General features: G+C 38.1%; 1 protein-coding gene across 2 annotated transcripts in view; it reads left to right on the top strand.

Moving 5' to 3' along the window:
• The first annotated feature begins 176 nt into the window (after positions 1 to 176).
• Positions 177 to 19,492, top strand: part of ints2 (integrator complex subunit 2) — a 56,769-nt gene continuing 37,453 nt past the window's right edge. The window contains exons 1-9 of one of the 2 annotated variants that reach the window (XM_027139582.2): positions 177 to 526; positions 1,108 to 1,401; positions 1,657 to 1,795; positions 1,919 to 2,021; positions 3,716 to 3,829; positions 13,132 to 13,262; positions 13,396 to 13,566; positions 16,602 to 16,828; positions 18,204 to 18,329. In XM_027139582.2, coding sequence (XP_026995383.1) covers positions 1,109 to 1,401; positions 1,657 to 1,795; positions 1,919 to 2,021; positions 3,716 to 3,829; positions 13,132 to 13,262; positions 13,396 to 13,566; positions 16,602 to 16,828; positions 18,204 to 18,329 — 1,304 coding nt within the window. In that variant the 5' untranslated portion in view covers positions 177 to 526; position 1,108. Of the gene's footprint in view, positions 527 to 988; positions 1,011 to 1,107; positions 1,402 to 1,656; positions 1,796 to 1,918; positions 2,022 to 3,715; positions 3,830 to 13,131; positions 13,263 to 13,395; positions 13,567 to 16,601; positions 16,829 to 18,203; positions 18,330 to 19,492 lie in introns of those variants that run through there. The other variant, XM_027139583.2, reaches the window with a different exon arrangement.

The raw sequence follows: 19,492 nt of genomic DNA, 5'->3' as shown, positions 1-19,492 counted from the left end.
CCCACAACGATTCATTTTTCACATCGTGCATCCAAATTGTTTTTGTCTTGTTTGTACACATAACATTCTTAAACATGTCCATGTTTAAATTTTGAAGCTACATTTGTTTGGTGCTGCTTTAACAGAAATATGTTCGTGGGTGTGACCACCGTCACATGACTTCAACGTCACTATCGCTAAGACTCTGACAACTATTTCAATCTTTGTTTATATCGCACGTTTACCGATGGTGTAAACAAACGTTATAGCTGTGTTTTAGGTCTTATTCCTGCAACAGGTATAAGATCGAAACAGGTTTGAGATAAGGACTTTTTTAAGTACCCTTTTCACTTTGTCAATAGCAAGCAACGCAAAAAAATTGAATGGGAATTTGTCTATAATGTTTTGTCTGACGCTGCGATTCAGAGTTCTGGAAGGTGGCGATAATGCGCTCGAATTCATGGTAGCCAGTCTAACGAAGAAGAGACCTCGAGGTCTTTGTGGATCTCTTTCTTAGATAACTTCGTCAGTTATTGTTAAATTTCAGGTAAGGTCAAGTTGCATCAGACAAGTGAAACACTTCAGAAAGAAACGCATTATTTTGTTATGCTAGTAATCAGGCTAGTAGATAGCTGCAGAGCTAAGGGCGCTGCTCGTTTTCTAGCTAGATAGCTAACGGTAGCGCGTTAGCACCCCGTTGCAGCTATCTGAAAATTGTTCTAATATTGTTTTAGGTAGTTCTGCCCTTACTGGCCAAGTTAAGAAGTTTACGTACCAGTACTGTGAACAATTTGTAAGCCAGAAAGTACCATAGGCAGCTAAATATTACCGAATGCTTTTTACCTTTAGCTAGGTTCGCAAGTTTGTACATTTTGCACAAAAACAGCGCCAATTTTATTTGCATATCGCTTTTAATAACGGACTATGTTAGAAAGCAGCTTTACAGAAACACATAAATTTAGGATGTACAACTCAAATGTATTAAAGTATCCCTACATTTATTTTTAAGCAAACTTTACATATATTACCAGGTAATGCGTTATGATGTAACATTAAACACGATATAAACAGCAATGTATACATTATAAACTAAATGCATTAAGTTAAATCTGACTTTCTACACAACAGAATGACAGACAGTGCAGGGCTGCACTTTGTGAGCTCTTATGCATTTGAGGCCATTCAAAAGGTGGATGTGATGCGGCTGGCAGCGCTAAGTGATCATGAACTGAGGCTTTTGCTGCCGTGCTTGGTGAGGATGGCGCTCTGTGCTCCTGCTGATCAAAGCAATGCTTGGGCCCAGGACAAGAAGCAAATCTTGCGCCTGCTCTCTGGTGTGGAGGCAGTGAACTCTATAGTGGCACTGCTTTCCGTGGACTTCCATGCTCTGGAACAAGATGCTAGGAAAGAGCAACAACTTCGGTACAACGGAGGGGGCTCATAATTGTTTCAACATTTCAATCAACATTTGTTTACAATCAACATTTGTTTACAGATGTATAGTGATAATTGAATGTCAGCATCAACCTGTTACTGGATTTGATTCATTTCTAAATCTGTTTAACAATATAATAATGTTCATATGTTCCATATTACCAGATTGGTTGTGTCATGAAGTAGCTGAATTTTTAAATATTGCTGTCATAGCCCAAATGACTTGTTTTTCATTGTCTAAAGGCATAAGGCAGGTGGCTCAAACAATGAGAGTATCCTGGTCTCTCAGTTACAACATGGTCTAGCCCTGGAGTTTGAACACAGTGACCCTCTTAGAAGACTTAGACTGGTCCTTAGTGAGCTTCTAGCCATCATGAACAAGGTGGCTATATTTCTTTGTGTCTCTTTCTTCTTTTTATTTATATATGTCTTTCAAGTGTGTGTGTGTTTGTTTTTTTTTTGTTTTTTTTTTTAGTATTAAGCCTGTTATACTTTTTTTGTACAGGTAGCTGACCCCAACAAGGAATTTTTCCTGAAGTCCTCTGAGCTATTTGAAAGTCAAGTCTACTTGGAAGAGGTTGCAGATGTTCTTTGCATCCTTCAAGCAGGTGATTGCAGCTACATGTCTGAAACAACATGTCTGATCTAAAGTGATTACAAAAAGGGTTGCTACCAAATGTTTAATATGTCTGGGCATTTTGTACAGGTAAAATGCCTTTTTTTTTTTTTTTTTTTTACAAAAATACACTGATAGCAAACAAAGCAGATTATATATATATATATATATATATATACACACACACACACACACACGAAATATATTTAGTAACTGAATATTCAAATCTGCTTTTTTTGCCATCTTTTCTAAAAAGTATATAAAAATGACATTTAATCTGTACTATATATATATATATATATATATATATATATATATATATATATATATATATATATATATATATATAATTTAAACAACAGCACAGCATTAAAGATTGCAATCAGCAGGCCCTGCAATGTACAAGAGAACAAAAAATACATGTTTTCAGAAGTGTTCACATGCTTTTGCAAAGTGGTAGTTTATGACAAAGAAATCTCTTTCAGCAATTTCTTTCAGCATATTTCAGTAACTTTATTTTAAAGATACATACAACAAAGACACAATACATACCTTTTGGATTAAGGATATTAACTAAATTGACACTGAATTTCTGTTGAAGATTGTGCTCAGTTTTAAAACTGGTTAAAGGTTATTAATTCTCAAACTATTATCATAATATCAAAATTACACATTGTGATATCTACATTTACGGCATTTTAGCAGACACCCTTATGCAGAGTGACTTACATTTATCTCATTTATACAGCTGAGCAATTGAGGGTTAAGGGCTTTGCCCAGGAGTGGCAGCTTGGTAGCCCGGGGATTTGAACTGACAACCTTACAATCAGTAGTCCAACACCTTAAAGGTAGGGTCACCGATGTTTGAGAAATGCTCCAGAAAACTGCGTTGGGTCGACAAACTAAACAAAAATCAAAACAAACGTGTAGCCATTGAGCAGAAAGGGCCGTGTCTTGTCAATATGGGCGGAGAGAGTGTTCAGTGCACATGTGTGACATTAGCAGAAAGTGGTTTTAACATTGACACGGAGGATAAAAACAAAGAAAGAAAGCGAAGAAAGGCTGGAGAGAACTGAAGGAGCAGGAAGTTCGCCGCATATTCACAGATTCGAGTTTCCCAAGTCAATAACTCCTGAGATAAACGCTGTTACTACACAAATAACACCTCTTTTCTATCGTAGTAATGTAGAGGCAGCTACAACCGCATTTTGCTAGTAACAGCGTTTAGCTCAGGAGTTATTGACTTGGGAAACCCCAATCTGTGGATATGCGGCCAACTTTACTTAAGACGCAGAGGTCGCTTTTTTCCTTCTCGATAGGTGAGTAACGTTGGTTTTGCTTTGTTTCACAGAACTAATATATGCTGTCCTTTGCATGATTATGCTTGTGTGTCATTTTTGCTTGTTTGTTTATCTGCAATCAAATTGTTCTTATCTTCAGCTATGATAGACACAGTTCTTTCCATTAGTTGCCTGGGTTACGTATGTATGTGTGGGTGGATCTATCAATACAGGGGTGGGACCCATTTGGGTTAGGGGCGTGTTTGTTTTGGTGATTTTATGTCAACATTGGCTTTCAAACATCGGAGACCCTACCTTTAACCTCTATCAGTCTCTATTCGCTAGTAACATTTCCATTGAAAAAACTTATTTCTAAAAACTATTTTAAACTGCTTTTCCCTTGCAGAACTGCCATCTTTATTGCCTGTCATAGATGTTGCTGAGGCCTTACTGCATGTGCGAAATGGAGTGTGGTTTCTTTGCCTTCTTGTCGCCAATGTCCCAGACAGCTTCAACGAAGGTATTAATTAGAAAATTATTACTATTTGGATGCATTATCTGTTTGTATCCATTTCTGTCTCCATTATACAAAATGTGCCTTTGTGCATATATAGCTTTTAGTCACATGGAATGTCAATGAGAACTCAGTTTCTCACATTATCAAGTGAAAAAAAGAAATTGAGTGTGTGTGTGTGTGTGTGTGTGTGTGTGTAGTTATTGATATAGGCTTAAAAAGCAAACTTGAAATTCAGATGATAATGAAAAAATACTTATTCAAATGCATATTTGTTTGTTGTGTTTCCTGTATAATTTATAATACTTAAAATGTACATTTCTAAGTAATTTAAAATTGGAAAACACTGTGCATTGTTTGTTAAAATGCAAAGTCTGTCTGAATTTTCTTTTGCATATTTTAAAAGATATTAGTATGCCATTTTTTCAGCCAATTCTGCTTGCATTTGCTTTATTATTGTCAACATTGTGCATATAAGTCTGGAACAGGTGAAAAGCACTCAATCAAATTCTGATCCTGATGAGACTGTAATTATCAGTGGTTTAGAAGCAAAATGATTTGTGCTCTCTGGATAGATGGGGCACACTTACCAGTTGTGGATTTGCATGAACTCATGTGTGAGGAAGAGGGTATTTAACTTTTTATTTTGTTCCGTGTTCTAGCAGTTTTGCACAAAATTAAATTGTCTAACTTCACATGTTTTTAAGAAAGTCTGTTCAGAAGGTAACCTTCTGTTACCTTCAGTGTGTTAACCAGTCTCTGTAGTTGGTAGCTTGTAGTTGCAAAATTGGTTTAACCTTGTAACAGATGATGTGTCCAAATTTTGCCTCTCCTGACACATGTGAAAGAGAAAGCTGTGAAAACAGTGACTTGATCAAAATAAGAAAAGGAAATCTCTCATCTATCATGTGTTTTATCACATTTTTATAGTATTTATAGTTCCAGTGTGCTTGCAATTCTTTGCTTGCAGTAGTCTTTCACATATTCAGCAAGCAGTGTAGGGCTGAAATGATTCCTTGAATAACTTGAGTAATTCGAATACAAAAAATCATCAGAGCTTCTTTTAGTCCATTTACTGTCCATTTACTGAACTACACATGGAGCACTGCATTTCCATACGTACCATTGTTACTTGCGGACAAACCGCAAAACACTGGACATGTGATGTAAACACAGACGCTGCAAAATGAAAAACGGAGGAAAGTTCCCAATGTTTGTGATAATTTCAAACTATAATAAAATGAAAACTCTGTTTTCTGTAAAATTTAACTGGCATATAACAATTGTACAAGTTTGATGCTTATTATGAAATATGGTGGCTTATGATGTCCCCAAATTAGCCCCTCAAGTTTTGTGAAAGCCTAAGTGCCAGTTATGTTCATAGTCTATCTCTCACACACAGACTCAGCCTGACTATGCCCCTTGAAGATAGAGACACAGCTGCAAATATTTGTTTTTTAATGGTTATGATTTGAATTATTTGGTTTATGCGCATTCAAAATTGTGCATTACTTTTACATTTTTAAACGATACTATAAGTACACTCGGTTGTTCAGTTTATTCAGCTTATACTTGAACTAGCAGTGAAAATGATACTTTGAGTAAATTAGGAAATGTAGTGGTGCTTGAAAGTTTGGGTTTTTATGAATTGTTTGTGAAATCAGTTTTTATAGAACCCATTTAAACAAATGGAACTATTTTTTTTATTGAAGAAAATGATCCAATATTTCATCAGAGTGGCAAAAGTCACTGCGTTTCTTATGCTAGAATGCACTGCGGTTCTGTTTCGGGTTCATCTGCACACATTTTTCCAATAGCCCTCTGTCTTGGCCATGTGATCTTGCAATGTGATCTTAAGTGAAAGGCAAATAGACTGCAGTGTTCTTTTTGGAATGCAGTGTCTTTCCCCCTGCAACCCTGCCATGCACACCATTGTGGTTGTGGGTCTCCGGACAGTGGACTTGTGAACATTAACATTAACCACGGTGAAAGGAGCCTTTAGTTGCTTAGAAGGCATGCTGGGTTCCTGGTCTGTCAGAATATACATTGGTGGTCTCCAAACTATTGAGACATGTTTGTAACCTTTTCCAGCCTGATGAACATCAACACCACCTCTTCCTCCATTTTTTTATGCTATTGTGTATATATGTATTGTGGAGATTAGGAAATATATGTCCCTGCTCTCTCAATAAATAAGGCTACACAATCACACCTAATCATAATCCCATTGATTGAATACCTTGCATTAATTTCACCTCCAATTTAATTGTTAATCCTAGAGGTTTACATACTTTTTCCACTCACTGATAATTGTAGGTGCCTGAGGAGAAGACCACAATAACAATATGCATTTCTTTGCCAGGTACACCAAATTTAAAAACAGTTGCCTTGTGTGGAAGTCAAACACAGTCTCAATTCCACTATACAGCAGATACAATTCCAAAGAGAAACAAAATTTCAACTTAAGGAGCCTTGATGTACTTTAGTCCAAAAAGAAAAGATTTTGTCACAATACCAGAAGCAGTAAAGGAATGTTCCTTTGTGTTTCTTGCAATTAAAACAGAGATCGAAGGAGTCTTTGTAAATCTTTCTTAGACGTTAAGGTGTAAGGTAAACTCTGTTAAAAATCTGTAGTTGAGTTTGTGAATCCCCAAAGAAGTACATTTAGGGAACACATTGTTACATATGGTGGACCAGTCCATATCGGTAATTCCGTGGCCTAGGTCTTTTTCCCACACTTTTTTCAAGCTCTCTAAGGAGGAAGTACACGAATCAACCAAGGCATTATATATTTTAGATATTAACCCCTTAGAGAGATTGTTTTTTATTATAACTTGTTCTATGTCAGTAAGATCATCTCAGCTTACCATTATCAGACAGAGGTTTTATGAAATGATGCAGCTGAAGGTATTTGAAGAAATGGGACTGTGGTGTACTATATTGGTGCGATATTTCTTGGAAGGATTTTAAAGCCTCGCCTGAAAAGAGACAAGATAATTGCGAGATCCCTAACTTAGACCAGACTGAAAGGCTGATATTTTGCAGAGACATTAAAAGCAGTAGGTTAGAAAAGTGTGAGTTCAGCTGGAATCTTAAGATACAGTTTAACGTCTCTCCATATCCAAAGGGTGTTCGAAATGGTGAAACTTGTTGAGGCACATTTAAGCTTTTTGGTATTTGCAATAAAAGGCAGAAATTTTATTCGAAGAGGAGTACAAGCCCTTGCTTCCAGATTAAGCCATCTAGAGTCGGTCCTTTCAGTGTACCAACTAACCATATGCTTCACCTGTGCTGACCAGTAGTACAGACGGAAGTTCGGTAAGGCGACTCCTCCCTTATCCTTTGGTTTCATTAATTTGTTAAAACTAATTCGAGGCAATTTGTGGTTCCAGATGAATTTAGAAAAGTGCTTATTGATGTCTTTAAAGAAAACATTTGGTAAATGACAAGGTAGGGATTGAAATAAATATAGAAACTTGGGTAGAATATTCATTCTGATCACGTTAATCCTGCCCAGAAAGGAAATAGGGAGTGTCCGCCAGGTGTTAAGGTCTTTTTTAATGGAATCCAGAAGAAGGGCATAATTTGTTCTAAATAAATCTGTAAATAGTGGTGTGACGAATATGCTGAGATATTTAAAACCAACAGTAGTTATTTTGAAGGGTGAGAGATGCAAGATCATTTGTAGCAGAAACAGCAGACAGATTAATTTTATATCCAGATAAGGCACTATATTCTGAAATACACTTTAATATTGCTGGAACGGACTTCTCTGGATCAGAAATATACAGCAGTGCGTCATCTGCATATAAAGAAATCCGACGTTCCTCATCTCCCATCGTTATACCAGAAAGGTGTTGGCACTGCCTTATTGATTCAGCCAGTGGTTCGATTACGAGAGCGAAAAGCGGGGGAGAAAGAGGACACCTCTGCCTCATACCTCTTTCTATGACAAAGGGTTTTGAGATCAGACCATTCTTAGTGACTGTAGCTCGTGGATGAGTATAAAGCAATTTTATCAAATCGAAGAATTTAGGACCTAAATTCAATTTCTTGAGGGTGGCAAAAAGAAATTCCCATTCGACTCTATCGAAGGCTTTTTCTGCATCCAGGGAGATAATAATAAGGGCTGGGAGTTTACGTGCTTGTATTGAATCTATGATGTTCAAGAGTCAGTGAATATTATCTGTGCCAAAACGTGATTTTATGAATCCCGTCTGGTCCGGCTTAATGATATATGGCAATACTGTTTCGAGCCTGCGAACAAGGACCTTAGCAAGTATTTTATAATCGGTATTTAAGAGACTTGTTGGCCTGTAAGAGGCACATTCTTGAAGGTCTTTTCCTTTTTTTGGAATTAAACAAATTGATGCCGTTTTGCACGACTCAGGGGCCACTCCATGGTCTAGTAAATCTTGGACGGCGGTCATTAAGATAGGAGAGAGTTCTGGCCAAAACTTTTTGTAAAACTCACAGGGGAATCCGTCAGGGCCTATAGATTTGTTGGCAGGCATAGATTGGATTGCACTGAAGATTTCTTCCGATGACTGGGGTGAATCCAAAAATACTCTATCATCTTCAGAAAAAGTCATAAGAGGGATTCCGTCTAAAAATTTGGTAATATCAAATTGTTTAGCCGTGACTTGCGATTTATATAACGTTTTGTAGAAATCTCTAAATAAATCATTAATCGAAGTAGCATTGTATGTGATTGAGCCATCCGGGGACTTCATTGACTTAATTTTCACTTTGTGTTTTTTTATTTGGTGGGCCAGTAATCTGTTAGGTTTATTTGCATATTCATAATATTTTTGTTTAGAAAGGAATATAAGCTTTTTAATATGATTTGTGTGATCCAGATCAAGTTCAGCTCTGACTCGACATAGTTGGGCCCAATTTGTCTGAGTAGGGACTGTACTGTGTAGACACTCCAATCTTTTTACTTCTCTTTCAAGGTTCTGTCTTTTTTTGGTCTTTTTTTGTCTTTTTTTTTTGTCTGTGTGCCGAATTATAAGATATAATATGCCCTCTAATTGTAGCCTTCGCAGCATCCCAAATAGTTGCAGATGATACAGGTGAGTTCTCATTATCTGTCCAATAGTTTTTTAATCCATCCCTAACTAATTCACAAAATGCCAAATCGTTCAGTGTGGAGGAATTTAATCTCCAGACCTTTGTAGTCCTGTGTTCGCTTAGCATCATATCCAGCTGGACTGGAGCATGATCGGACAGAACATTTGGACCAATTTGTCAGGCAGACATTGCGTGAAGATATTGGGTATGAATCAGAATGTAGTCTAATCTTGAATAGGATCCGTGGGGGTTAGAGTAAAAAGTGTATTCTTTACTCCCCCTGTTAAATTCTCGCCAGACATCGATAATGCCAGACTCATTGCAAAGTTCTCTAAGGACCAGGGATGATCTAAGATTAGTGGCTGAGTTTAAGGTAGACTTATCCATTTTTTGGTCCATAACACAGTTAAAATCACTGGCGCAAACTCCCAAGCCCTTACAGTGCTGTTTAAACAAAAGTATGGTTTTAGACATGAATTCAGGTGAGTCTTCATTCGGAGCGTAAACATTCGGTATGACAATAGGTTGACCATACGCTGTACCTGTAATTAAAACGTATCTTCCGTCCGGGTCGTTAATATGTTGATCTAAAATAAAGGGGAAGTGTTTGCTAATTAAAATTATTGTGCCCCTCTTCCTGGAATTTGCCTTACAGGATGAAAAAAATATCTGTCCTACCCAATCTTGTTTTAGTTTAAAATGTTCTGAATCAGATAAATGTGTCTCTTGAAGCATAGCAATTGTAGTTTTCTGCTTTTTAAGATAGGTTAGTATCTTTCTCCTCTTAATCACATGTCCTAACCCTTTAACATTCCATGTGACAAACCTGGCTGTATTGTGCGTAGTCATATAATAACCAAAAGTAATAAAAACTGAACACTTAAGACTGTATTAAATCTGAAATGTGTAGAACCGACCAAGGAAGTTTTTGCATTTCAACACACAAAACAGAACATACAGAACCCAAAACCGCTCCCCCCCGCCCTCCAGCCTCGTCCCCAAACGACAAGGCACAGCTATAGAAATGAAACTGTACCCGACTGGTACCGAGCATAGGATAATAATACCCCATACCCAGTATTGATACAGAGTGGTGCCCATAGGGGGCGCACGGGCGCTAAAGACCAGTTCCCTTCTCCAAAGTTCAATGTCCGAGACGTGAGCATTTAACTAATAGTGCGTGACCTCACCAAAAGCGATTTTCTTGTAGTTATTATAAAATAAAGATGTCAGTAAGATAAAGAAATAAAGTCCTGATAACATAATAACTTATAAAATAACTTCAAAATAAGTGATCCTTGGGTTACTAAAAGTCAATACAATAAGATACTCGAGTGTGCTGAGAAACAAGTTTCAGCTTAAAAAACTTGTGCCTATGTTGCAGTATCCTCTAAAGTCTTCAGAAACTCAGTGACGTATGCTGGGGAGGAAAAAAGATGCATTTGTGTTCCGTGAAGGCAGCGAAGTTTAGCAGGATAAGCGAATCCTCTGAACATATCACGGGCGGACACGTTCTTCTAACATCGTCAAACTCCCGACGTTTCCTCAGCACCTCAGCAGATACATCCGCTGCTTGCAGTATCATCTCCTTATCCGCGTAATGTAAGAAGCGAACCGGAACACTTCGTGGAGCGCGGTTTACTCCCGAGGCAGAGCCGAGAGGTCTATGAGCTCTTTCGATCTCAAATTGTGGATCGGCTGTGAGGTCTAGCCACTTCGGCAACATCCTGGTAAGAAACTGCGCGATAGGTTCAGAGCCCTCAGCCTTCTCAGGGAGGCCGACGACTCTCAAGTTTTTGCGCCTGCCTCGGTTCTCCAGGTCGTCTACTTTAGCTCGGAGTAATGCTAATTCTTTGTCTTGAGATGTGATTTTTCTCTTATGTGTTAGCATACTCTCCTCAGCGGCGGAGATTCTCGATTCAGCCTCGGTTAAACGCGACTCGTTTGACGCCACCCTGCCGGATAAATTACAAAAGGCTTCCTGCATTGAGGTAACTGAGGTAGAAATATTGTCCAAACGGTTGTCAATTGTACTTAGTCTACCGTAAATATTGCCCAAACTGGTTCCCAGCGAGCGGATTTCGGCCAACATTTCATCCATTGGGTCTGACGAGGCCTCCTCCTGCTCAGCTGGTTTTTCTTAACACTTCTGGAGGGCCGGGAGGAAGTGAAAAGTGGAAAATCACGTGTTTCTTCGTTCCTTGACATTAATGTTCGATGTTGGTACAACACACTTCGAGCATAAAATGGATTAACCAAAGATAAATAAAAAAGAAAAGGGAACCAGCACAGAGCTACCGAAGCTACCGAAAAAGCGGCCATCTTCAGCGAGGTCCCAATAGCGCCCCATAATTTTATATTTTAATCAGGTTTTGTTTGATTAATTTTACCACTAAAATCTGAGAATAATGTTGGTCATTATTATCTGTATATATAATTTTAAATGGTTCACAAATTGTTACCACTGATTTAAAGAATACACACAGTTAGCTAACTAACTGTCTTAATTATACATGGGCAACTTTTCAGTAAGCACATGCTCTAGCATAGATAGCTAGTTTCTTGATATAGCTTTTAGAAGAGCCATGCTATATGAGCAATCATTAGTGGACACCTGACCATTGCACCCACATGTGGGCCTTCCCTGAACTTTTGCCAGACAGTTGCAATCACATAATTGTCTAGAATGAATTTGTATGCTGTAGCCCTACCATTTCTTTGACCATTTTCTTAGAACTAAGGGGTCTAGCTCAAATGTGTTCCAGTATGACCATATCCTTGTGCATAAAGGTCCATGAAGACATCGGTTGCCAAGTTTGCTGTGGAAGAGGCATGTGCACAGAAGTCACCAAAGAGCTGCAGAACTCCAAACTTTGTGTGGCCTTCAGATTTGCTCAAGAATGATGCGTAAAGAGCTTCATGGAATGGGTTTAGATTGGCTGAGCACACTGCCACTTGACTCTAGAAAAGTGGAGTCTTGTTTACCGGAGTGAGGAATCATGTTTCTCTGTCTGATAGACGAGTATGGGTTTGGCGGTTGCCAGGAGAATGATACTTGCCTGTCTGCATTGCCTTCCATGGGTAAACTCTGGCTAGAGCTTTCCCTCACATCAGCCGTGGTGAGACAGAGCACCTGGTCATAGGGGTGGTCATCCTCCCTGCCACATTTTTCAATTTTTAATAGTAATTAGAAACAAGCACAGAGTTCGAGCACCAATCCATGTTGATGTAAAAACCCAAGCCCACCACCACCAGCCTTAGCAAACAGAGTTGCATTTCTGTTGGTATAAAATGAAGTGTACCCATGTAGCTTAGTGGCCGCATCTGGATCAAACAAAAATTGGAAAGTAGGATGGAGGAGAGAGCCTCATGGCTAGGGTTTGTTTTTATCCTAGCAGGAACATCCATCCTTCTGCCACCTTCTCTTCTCCTCTACTTTCTCACACTTACACTGCTTTTGAGGACCCCTTTTCTAGCCACCGGCATCGGATGATGCTGAGGACTTAGATTGAGATTATCAGGCAGGTTGACTAAAGTTGTGGATTAAATGGTATTTAAATTTTTTGACACACATGAAGGAAAAAATCTAGCCACCGTAACTTGATAAATGCCTTCTCTATCCCGTGCTACTAAAGTTGTGGATTAAAGATAATGATGCTGTTTTTTAATTAAATTTGCACAATTACTTTTCCAAAGTTCATTCTAATAGATTAAACACGTTACAGTAGAAAACACGTTACAGTAGAAAAAAACCCTTGAAATTGTAATCAATGCAATTACTTTATAAAGAAATAAAATTTAGTTATTTTGGTCTACATTGCCCAGCTACGTATCTTGTATTTAAGAGTAAAATTTTGAGCTTTTTAAAGCTGTTTAAGAAACAAAATCTTGCATGTCTGATATACATTTATTTTTATTGTCATGTTTTCTGACTCTTCTATGAATTTCTATTGTTATGGTACTTTTTAGGTCTACTTGGTAAAATCAAGGAATTAATGCAAATCAATAAATACTTTTTTCTGTTTTATTTATTTTTTTTCACCTCCACTGTTGTTTGCTAATGGCTATTGTTTTCAAGGTTCCTACAAAACAGCAGTTTAAAAACTTTCATGTACCCTTATGTATTATGTAAATATCATAATCACAGTGGCAATAAAAAACAGCCACCATGTATTTTCAGCAGATAATAAAAAATGAATGTAATTGAGCACTAAAATGTATGTCCAATCTCTTAGTATGTCGGGGTCTTATAAAGAGTGGTGAACGCCAAGATGAGGAGAATGTCGCCGGGAGACACAGGACTGAGGCATTAAGGCAGCTGTGCCAAATGAACCCATCTCAAGCCTTTAACATCAGAGCCATGGTGGTGAGAATTATATTTTAAATTATATATTAAATGCAGCTTATATTTAGGACTCCCATAAATCAAGGTTTATAAACCCAGCTACACAAATCATTGTTATTGAATATTATTAATTATCCTGTCTCATTCTTCCCAGGTAGAGGAATGTCACCTACCAGGCTTAGGGGTTGCTCTGACTTTAGATTATAAGCCAAGCAGTGCAGACAAAGCTGTTAGTCCTTTAGTGTCTTATGTCAGTGGTCTGCTCCTGGGCACAAACAGCAAAGTGCGCACATGGTTTGGTATGTTCATTCGCAATGGGCAACAGGTGAGAGGTTGCATTCTTTTGTGTAAACATGGGCATCCACAAAATACTCAAAAAAAAAAAAGTGTGATTTCTGTGACTTGACCTTGTTTGAATTTTACACCATTTTGTATAAAAAACAATGGACTACTGTATGTGAAATTCATGCATGTGTATTTGTACATGCAAATGTAGAATATCTGCCAAATTCCAATAGCAAAGTAAAGTCCATTGTGGGTTCCATGATGTCATATACAGTGTTGTGAAAAAGTGTTTGCCCCCTTCCTGATTTTTTTATTTCTTGCACATTTGTTTCATACATCAAAAAATTTTAATATTAGTCAAAGATAATGCAAGTAATACAACATGCACTTTCTATTATTAAGGGGAAACCCCCCCCCCCACCCCACCCAAAAAAAAAAAAAAAAAAAAAACCTAACTTATTTATCACAACGGAGTTAAATTTCTCTAGCCACACTCAGGCCTGATTACTGCCACACCAGTTTGCAATCAAGAAATCACTTAAATAAGACCTGACTGACAAAGTGAAGTAGACCTAAAGATCCCCAAAAGCTACACATCATGCCGAGATCCAAAGAAATTCAGAAACAAATGAGAGAAAGTAATTGAGATCTATCAGCCTGGAAAAGGTTATAAAGCCATTTCTAAACCTTTGGGACTCCAGCGAACCACAGTGAGAGCCATTATCCACAAATGGAACCGTGGCGAACCTTTTCAGGAGTGGCCGGCTGACCAAAATTAACCCAAGAGCGCAGCGACGACTCATCGAAGATGTCACAAAAGACACCACAACAACATCCAAAGAACTGCAGACCTCACTTGCCTCAGTTAAGGTCAGTGTTCATGACTCTACTATTAAAAAGAGACTAGGCAAAAATGGACTTCATGGGAGAGTTCCAAGAAGAAAACCACTGCTGAGCAAAAAGAACATAAAGGCTCGGAAACAGAAAACATATCGATGATCCCCGAGACTTTATTTTCCCCAAGGGAAAATATTCTGTGGACTGACACACCAGCAAGTCCACCTCTGAATAGCTGAAGAAAAACAAAATGAAGACTATGGAGTGGCCTAGTCAAAGTCTCAAGTCTGACCTGAATCCTATTCATGTTGGCATGACCTTAAAAAAGTGGTTCATGCTTGAAAACCCTCCAGTGTGGCTGAATTACAACAATTCTGCAAAGATGAGTGGACCAAAATTCATCCACACCGTCTACAGACTCACTGCAAGTTAACACCAACGCTTGATTACAGTTCCTGCTGCTAAGGGTGGTCCAACCAGTTGTTAGGTTTAGGGTCAAGCACATTTTTACACAGTGCCATGTAGGTTTGGATTTTGTTTTCCCTTAATAATAAAAACTGCATGTTGTGTTTACTTATTATCTTTGACTAATATTCAACATTTTTTATGATCTGAAGCATTAAAATGTGACAAAAGTGCAAAAAATACAAAATCAGGAAGGGGCAAACACTTTTACACACCACTGTATACCCGGCCATATCATTTACGTTGTTAGACTTCCTCTGGGTCGTGTATGGAAACTGACAGAATTTAAGTGGAATTACAATTGCCAGTCCATTTGCATGTACCTGTACACGATGTGTGTTTGTATTTGGAAGTGATATTAGTTACAGTTGATGACGAGAAATATTTAGCAAAATTGAATTGCAATTTTATATATAATATAAATATATATACAAACACGATTCCAAAAAAGTTGGGACACTGTACAAATTGTGAATAAATACAGAATGCAATAATGTGGAAGTTTCAAATTTCAATATTTTATTCAGAATAGATGACACATCAAATGTTTAAACTGAGAAAATGTATAATTTTAAGGGAAAAATAAGTTGATTTTAAATTTCATGGCATCAACACATCTCAAAAAATTTGGGACAAGGCCATGCTTACCACTGTGTGGCATCCCCTCTTCTTTTTATAACAGTCTGCAAACGTCTGGGAACTGAGGAGACAAGTTGCTCAAGTTTCAGAATAGGCTTCTAGTTGTCTTAGGTCTTCTTTGTCGCATCTTCCTCTTTATGATGCGCCAAATGTTTTCTATGAGTGAAAGATCTGGACTGCAGGCTGCCCATTTCAGTACCCGGATCCTCCTTCTACACAGCCATGATGTTGTAATTGATGCTGTATCTGGTCTACATGGTCCATGTTGGAAAATGCAAGGTCTTCCCTGAAAGAGACGACATCTGAATAGGAGCATATGTTGTTCTAGAACTTAGATATACCTTTCAGTATTGATGGTGCCATTCCAGGTGTGTAATCTGCCCATGCCACACGCACTCATGCAACCCCATACCATCAGAGATGCAAGCTTCTGAACTGAGCGCTGATAACAACTTGGGTTGTCCTTGTCCTCTTTAGTATAGATTACATGGCATCCATATTGTATTTTTATTACAGTACCATTCCTGTATGTGATGCAGTGCCGTCTAAGGGCCCGAAGATTACGGGCATCCAGTATGGTTTTCTTGCCTTGACCCTTACGCACAGAGATTGTTCCAGATTTGGATGATCTTATTCACTGTAGATGATGATAACTTCAAACTCTGCAATTTTTCTCTGAGAAACTCCTTTCTGATATTGCTCCATTATTTTTTGCCACAGCATTGGGGGAATTGGTGATCCTCTGCCATTTGACCTAATAATTTGCAAATTGGTCCTCCAGCTGTTCATTATACAGTATGTACATTTAACTTTTCCAGCCTCTTATTGCTACCTGTCCCCTTTTTTGGAATGTGTACCTCTCATGAAATCCAAAATGAATAAAATCCAATATTTGGCATGACATGTTATCTATATTCTATTGTGAATAAAATATAAGTTTGAGATTTGTAAATTATTGCATTCCTTTTTTTTTTCACAATTTGAACCGTGTCCCAACTTTTTTGGAATCGGGTTTGTATAATAGTTATATTTACAGTGTATGTGTTTTGTTGTCTAAAATTATGATGGCTCTTTTTGTTGCCCCCTTCTACATCTGTTTTTCTCTGTTTTTCTTCCTTTTCGATTTGGCATTAGAGAAAGAGTCACAGTAGTTCAGTTTTATGGCAAATGCGGAGACAGCTGCTGTTGGAACTGGTAGCCATCTTGCCTTGCTCACACATTAGACGTTTGCCTAACGACGCACTGCTCAGTCCTGAAACAGAGGGCTGCTCAGCGTACTCAAGCCTGAGAGAGGAGCATGTGGTCAAAGCCAGTTCATTACTCAGGCTTTACTGTGCTCTCATGGGCATTGCTGGCCTCAGGTATTACCGATTACAGCCAGTCAGTATGGCTATTTTGTTTAAATATCAGGCAACAATATAACACATGTATTTATACATACAGTACATTGAAAAGTATTTGTCCCCTCCTCATTTCCTTATGCAAACTTATAAAAGAAGGCAAACATAAGGAAACACAAAATCTTTGCTTGTGAACAAAAAATTGCTTGTGAAAAAAGTTTAGCAGCAGTAACTGAATCCCTAAACTTCCAATGCTTTTAGCAAATATACAAAAAGCTTTATGATCCTTTTGAGTGGCAGTGGTTTTTGCTTTTCCTCATTATTATTTTTGCACTCCTTTTTATGCTTCTGCTCACCATTCTCAAAATTAAAGATCTCAATGTAAATTGTATATATACAGTGGCATGTGAAAGTTTTGCACCCTATGTGAAAATTCCTGTTTATGTGAACAGTTAAGCAAGTGGAAGATGAAATGATCTCCAAAAGTCATAAAGTTAAACATGTAACAGACTTTTCTGTTTTTTTAGCAATATCAGTGTATTGTTTGTTTTCTACAATTTTAGAGTGAAAAAGGGAAAGCGGCACCCAGCAAAAAATGGGAAGTCCAGGAGACATAAGCTTTCAGATAACTTTGATCAAGGCATCAGACCTTAATTAGCCTGTTAGGGTCATGGCTTGTTCAGTCATTGTTAGGAAAGGCCAGGGGATGCAAATTTCAAAGCTTTATAAATACCCAGACTCCTATAACATTTTACAAATAATCGGCAGCCGTGGGTTCTTCTAAGCTGTTGCCTAGCACTCTGAAAATGATTCGTGCCCACAAAGCAGGAGATGGCTATAAGAAGATGGCAAAGTGTTTTCAGGTACTAATTTCCTCAGTTTGGAAAGTAATTGAGAAATTGCAGTTAAGAAAAACAGTGGAGGTCATGATAAGGTCTGGAAGACCAAAAAAAATATCAGAGAGAAATGCTCGTAGGATTGCAAGAAAAGCAAGTCAGAACCCCCGTTTGACTGCAAAAGACCTCCTGGAAGACTGAAACACCTGCATAAATACACCTACGACAGCGCTTTCCAGTTCCTGCCAATTGAAGAGGAGTGAACCAGTATTCCACAGGCCACAATCAATAACCTGATCAACTCTATACTGACTGGTTTTCGAATCCACCGTACCCCCAGTACAATAAAACAGCATTTTAGAGTGGCCTTTTATTGTGGCTATGTATACATAAGATCAAGTAGCAAAGACTTTTCATGGCACTGTATAAATTCAGTTTTAAAACATTTGTTAGTTTGTAATGCAGACCCTGCATCTTATTGTAAAAGGCTGCTGATTGAAGCTGTGAATGTTCATCGCATAAGGCATTTTATAGTGCTGTATTTGGGTCCTCTCTTCTAGACCCACAGATGAGGAGGCTGAGCAGCTGCTCCAGCTGATGACCAGCCGCCCTCCTGCTACACCTTCTGGGGTCCGTTTTGTCTCCCTGTCATTTTGCAAGTTACTTGCCTTCCCCACACTTGTCAGGTACTCCTCATGTTCTGTCTGCTATTTAAGTGAATTACTTTTATTTTTGTTTTATAATTTTTATGGTTTTTGTAGATAAGCCATGTTTGTGTATTTCTCTCCACCAATGTTTACCTTCTTTGCTTTTGCTTGACTCTGTACTTTGCTTTGGTGGAAGAATACAGACATAGTAACAGTGGTATGATGGTTAAAAACCGCTGTTATTATTTTAAGGACTTTTTCTTAAGGAGTCATTTTATTGGCATAGGACACCTTTATGAAAGAATCCACTATATTAGTCATAATACATAGTGTTATTACACAAAAAAATATTCTGTGTGTCTTCTCTTTGTGGTTTCTCATTGCATGTGACAATGAACACACAACATGAGGATGCTAAGTACATTTCACTCATCAAATACCAAACTGTAATCTTTTTTAATCAGGTAAATGACAAAAAATGACAAAATATATTTGAAACATATTGAATGTAGTTTGGGACTCGACTGCACTGAATCAACACTTAACTATAAATGCTACTTCCAGATCACTTAAATACTCACTTAGGGTCAATTAGTTGTATACTAATATTCACAAAGCACAAACATTTGTATTTTTGAAAAGCCCAGAGTTCAAGTAGCCAAGTCAAAGGAGTTTAAATTGACATTTTTCTGTATAGCTTGTATACTTTGGAATATCATTTCTAGAAGAGTGAATGTGAAAAGTAAGAGGGGTCATCCACAATGCTGGTGGCCTTTATAAATTCAGTGGTTGTTAAAAGAGCTGTTGATGGTGGGTAGAGCGGTTCTGATAATCCTTGCAGCGGTAGGGCCTTAGAGCTCCAATACAAAGGTTTTTTCCTGTTTATTGTTGTTCCCAATTGAAGGTGATGAGGATCTGAATGGCAAGCTTCGTGTTGGGCATAGCACTTATTACTTCTTACTACTTATAAAACAACGGTCGCATTTTCTTTCCATCTCCTCCCCCTTACTTTCCCTGCTTTGCTCCTCTCGTCTCGTCTCATTATTGTCTTATACTTTGAGAGACTCTCTCCGCACTGCTCTCCAAACTAAAAAATCTGAATATCATGGATTTGATCAACGCAATTGACACCATCTTCTCGACGAGAAGCTTGGGTTTGTGCGCAGCTGGCTATACAATGGATGCGTGGGAGAGGTGGCAGG

The sequence above is a fragment of the Tachysurus fulvidraco genome, chromosome 20 (assembly GCF_022655615.1).
Source record: "Tachysurus fulvidraco isolate hzauxx_2018 chromosome 20, HZAU_PFXX_2.0, whole genome shotgun sequence".
NCBI classification, from domain to species: Eukaryota; Metazoa; Chordata; class Actinopteri; order Siluriformes; family Bagridae; genus Tachysurus; species Tachysurus fulvidraco.
Note: the sequence above shows the minus strand (reverse complement) of the source record. Positions and strands in the feature narration are given on the sequence as shown.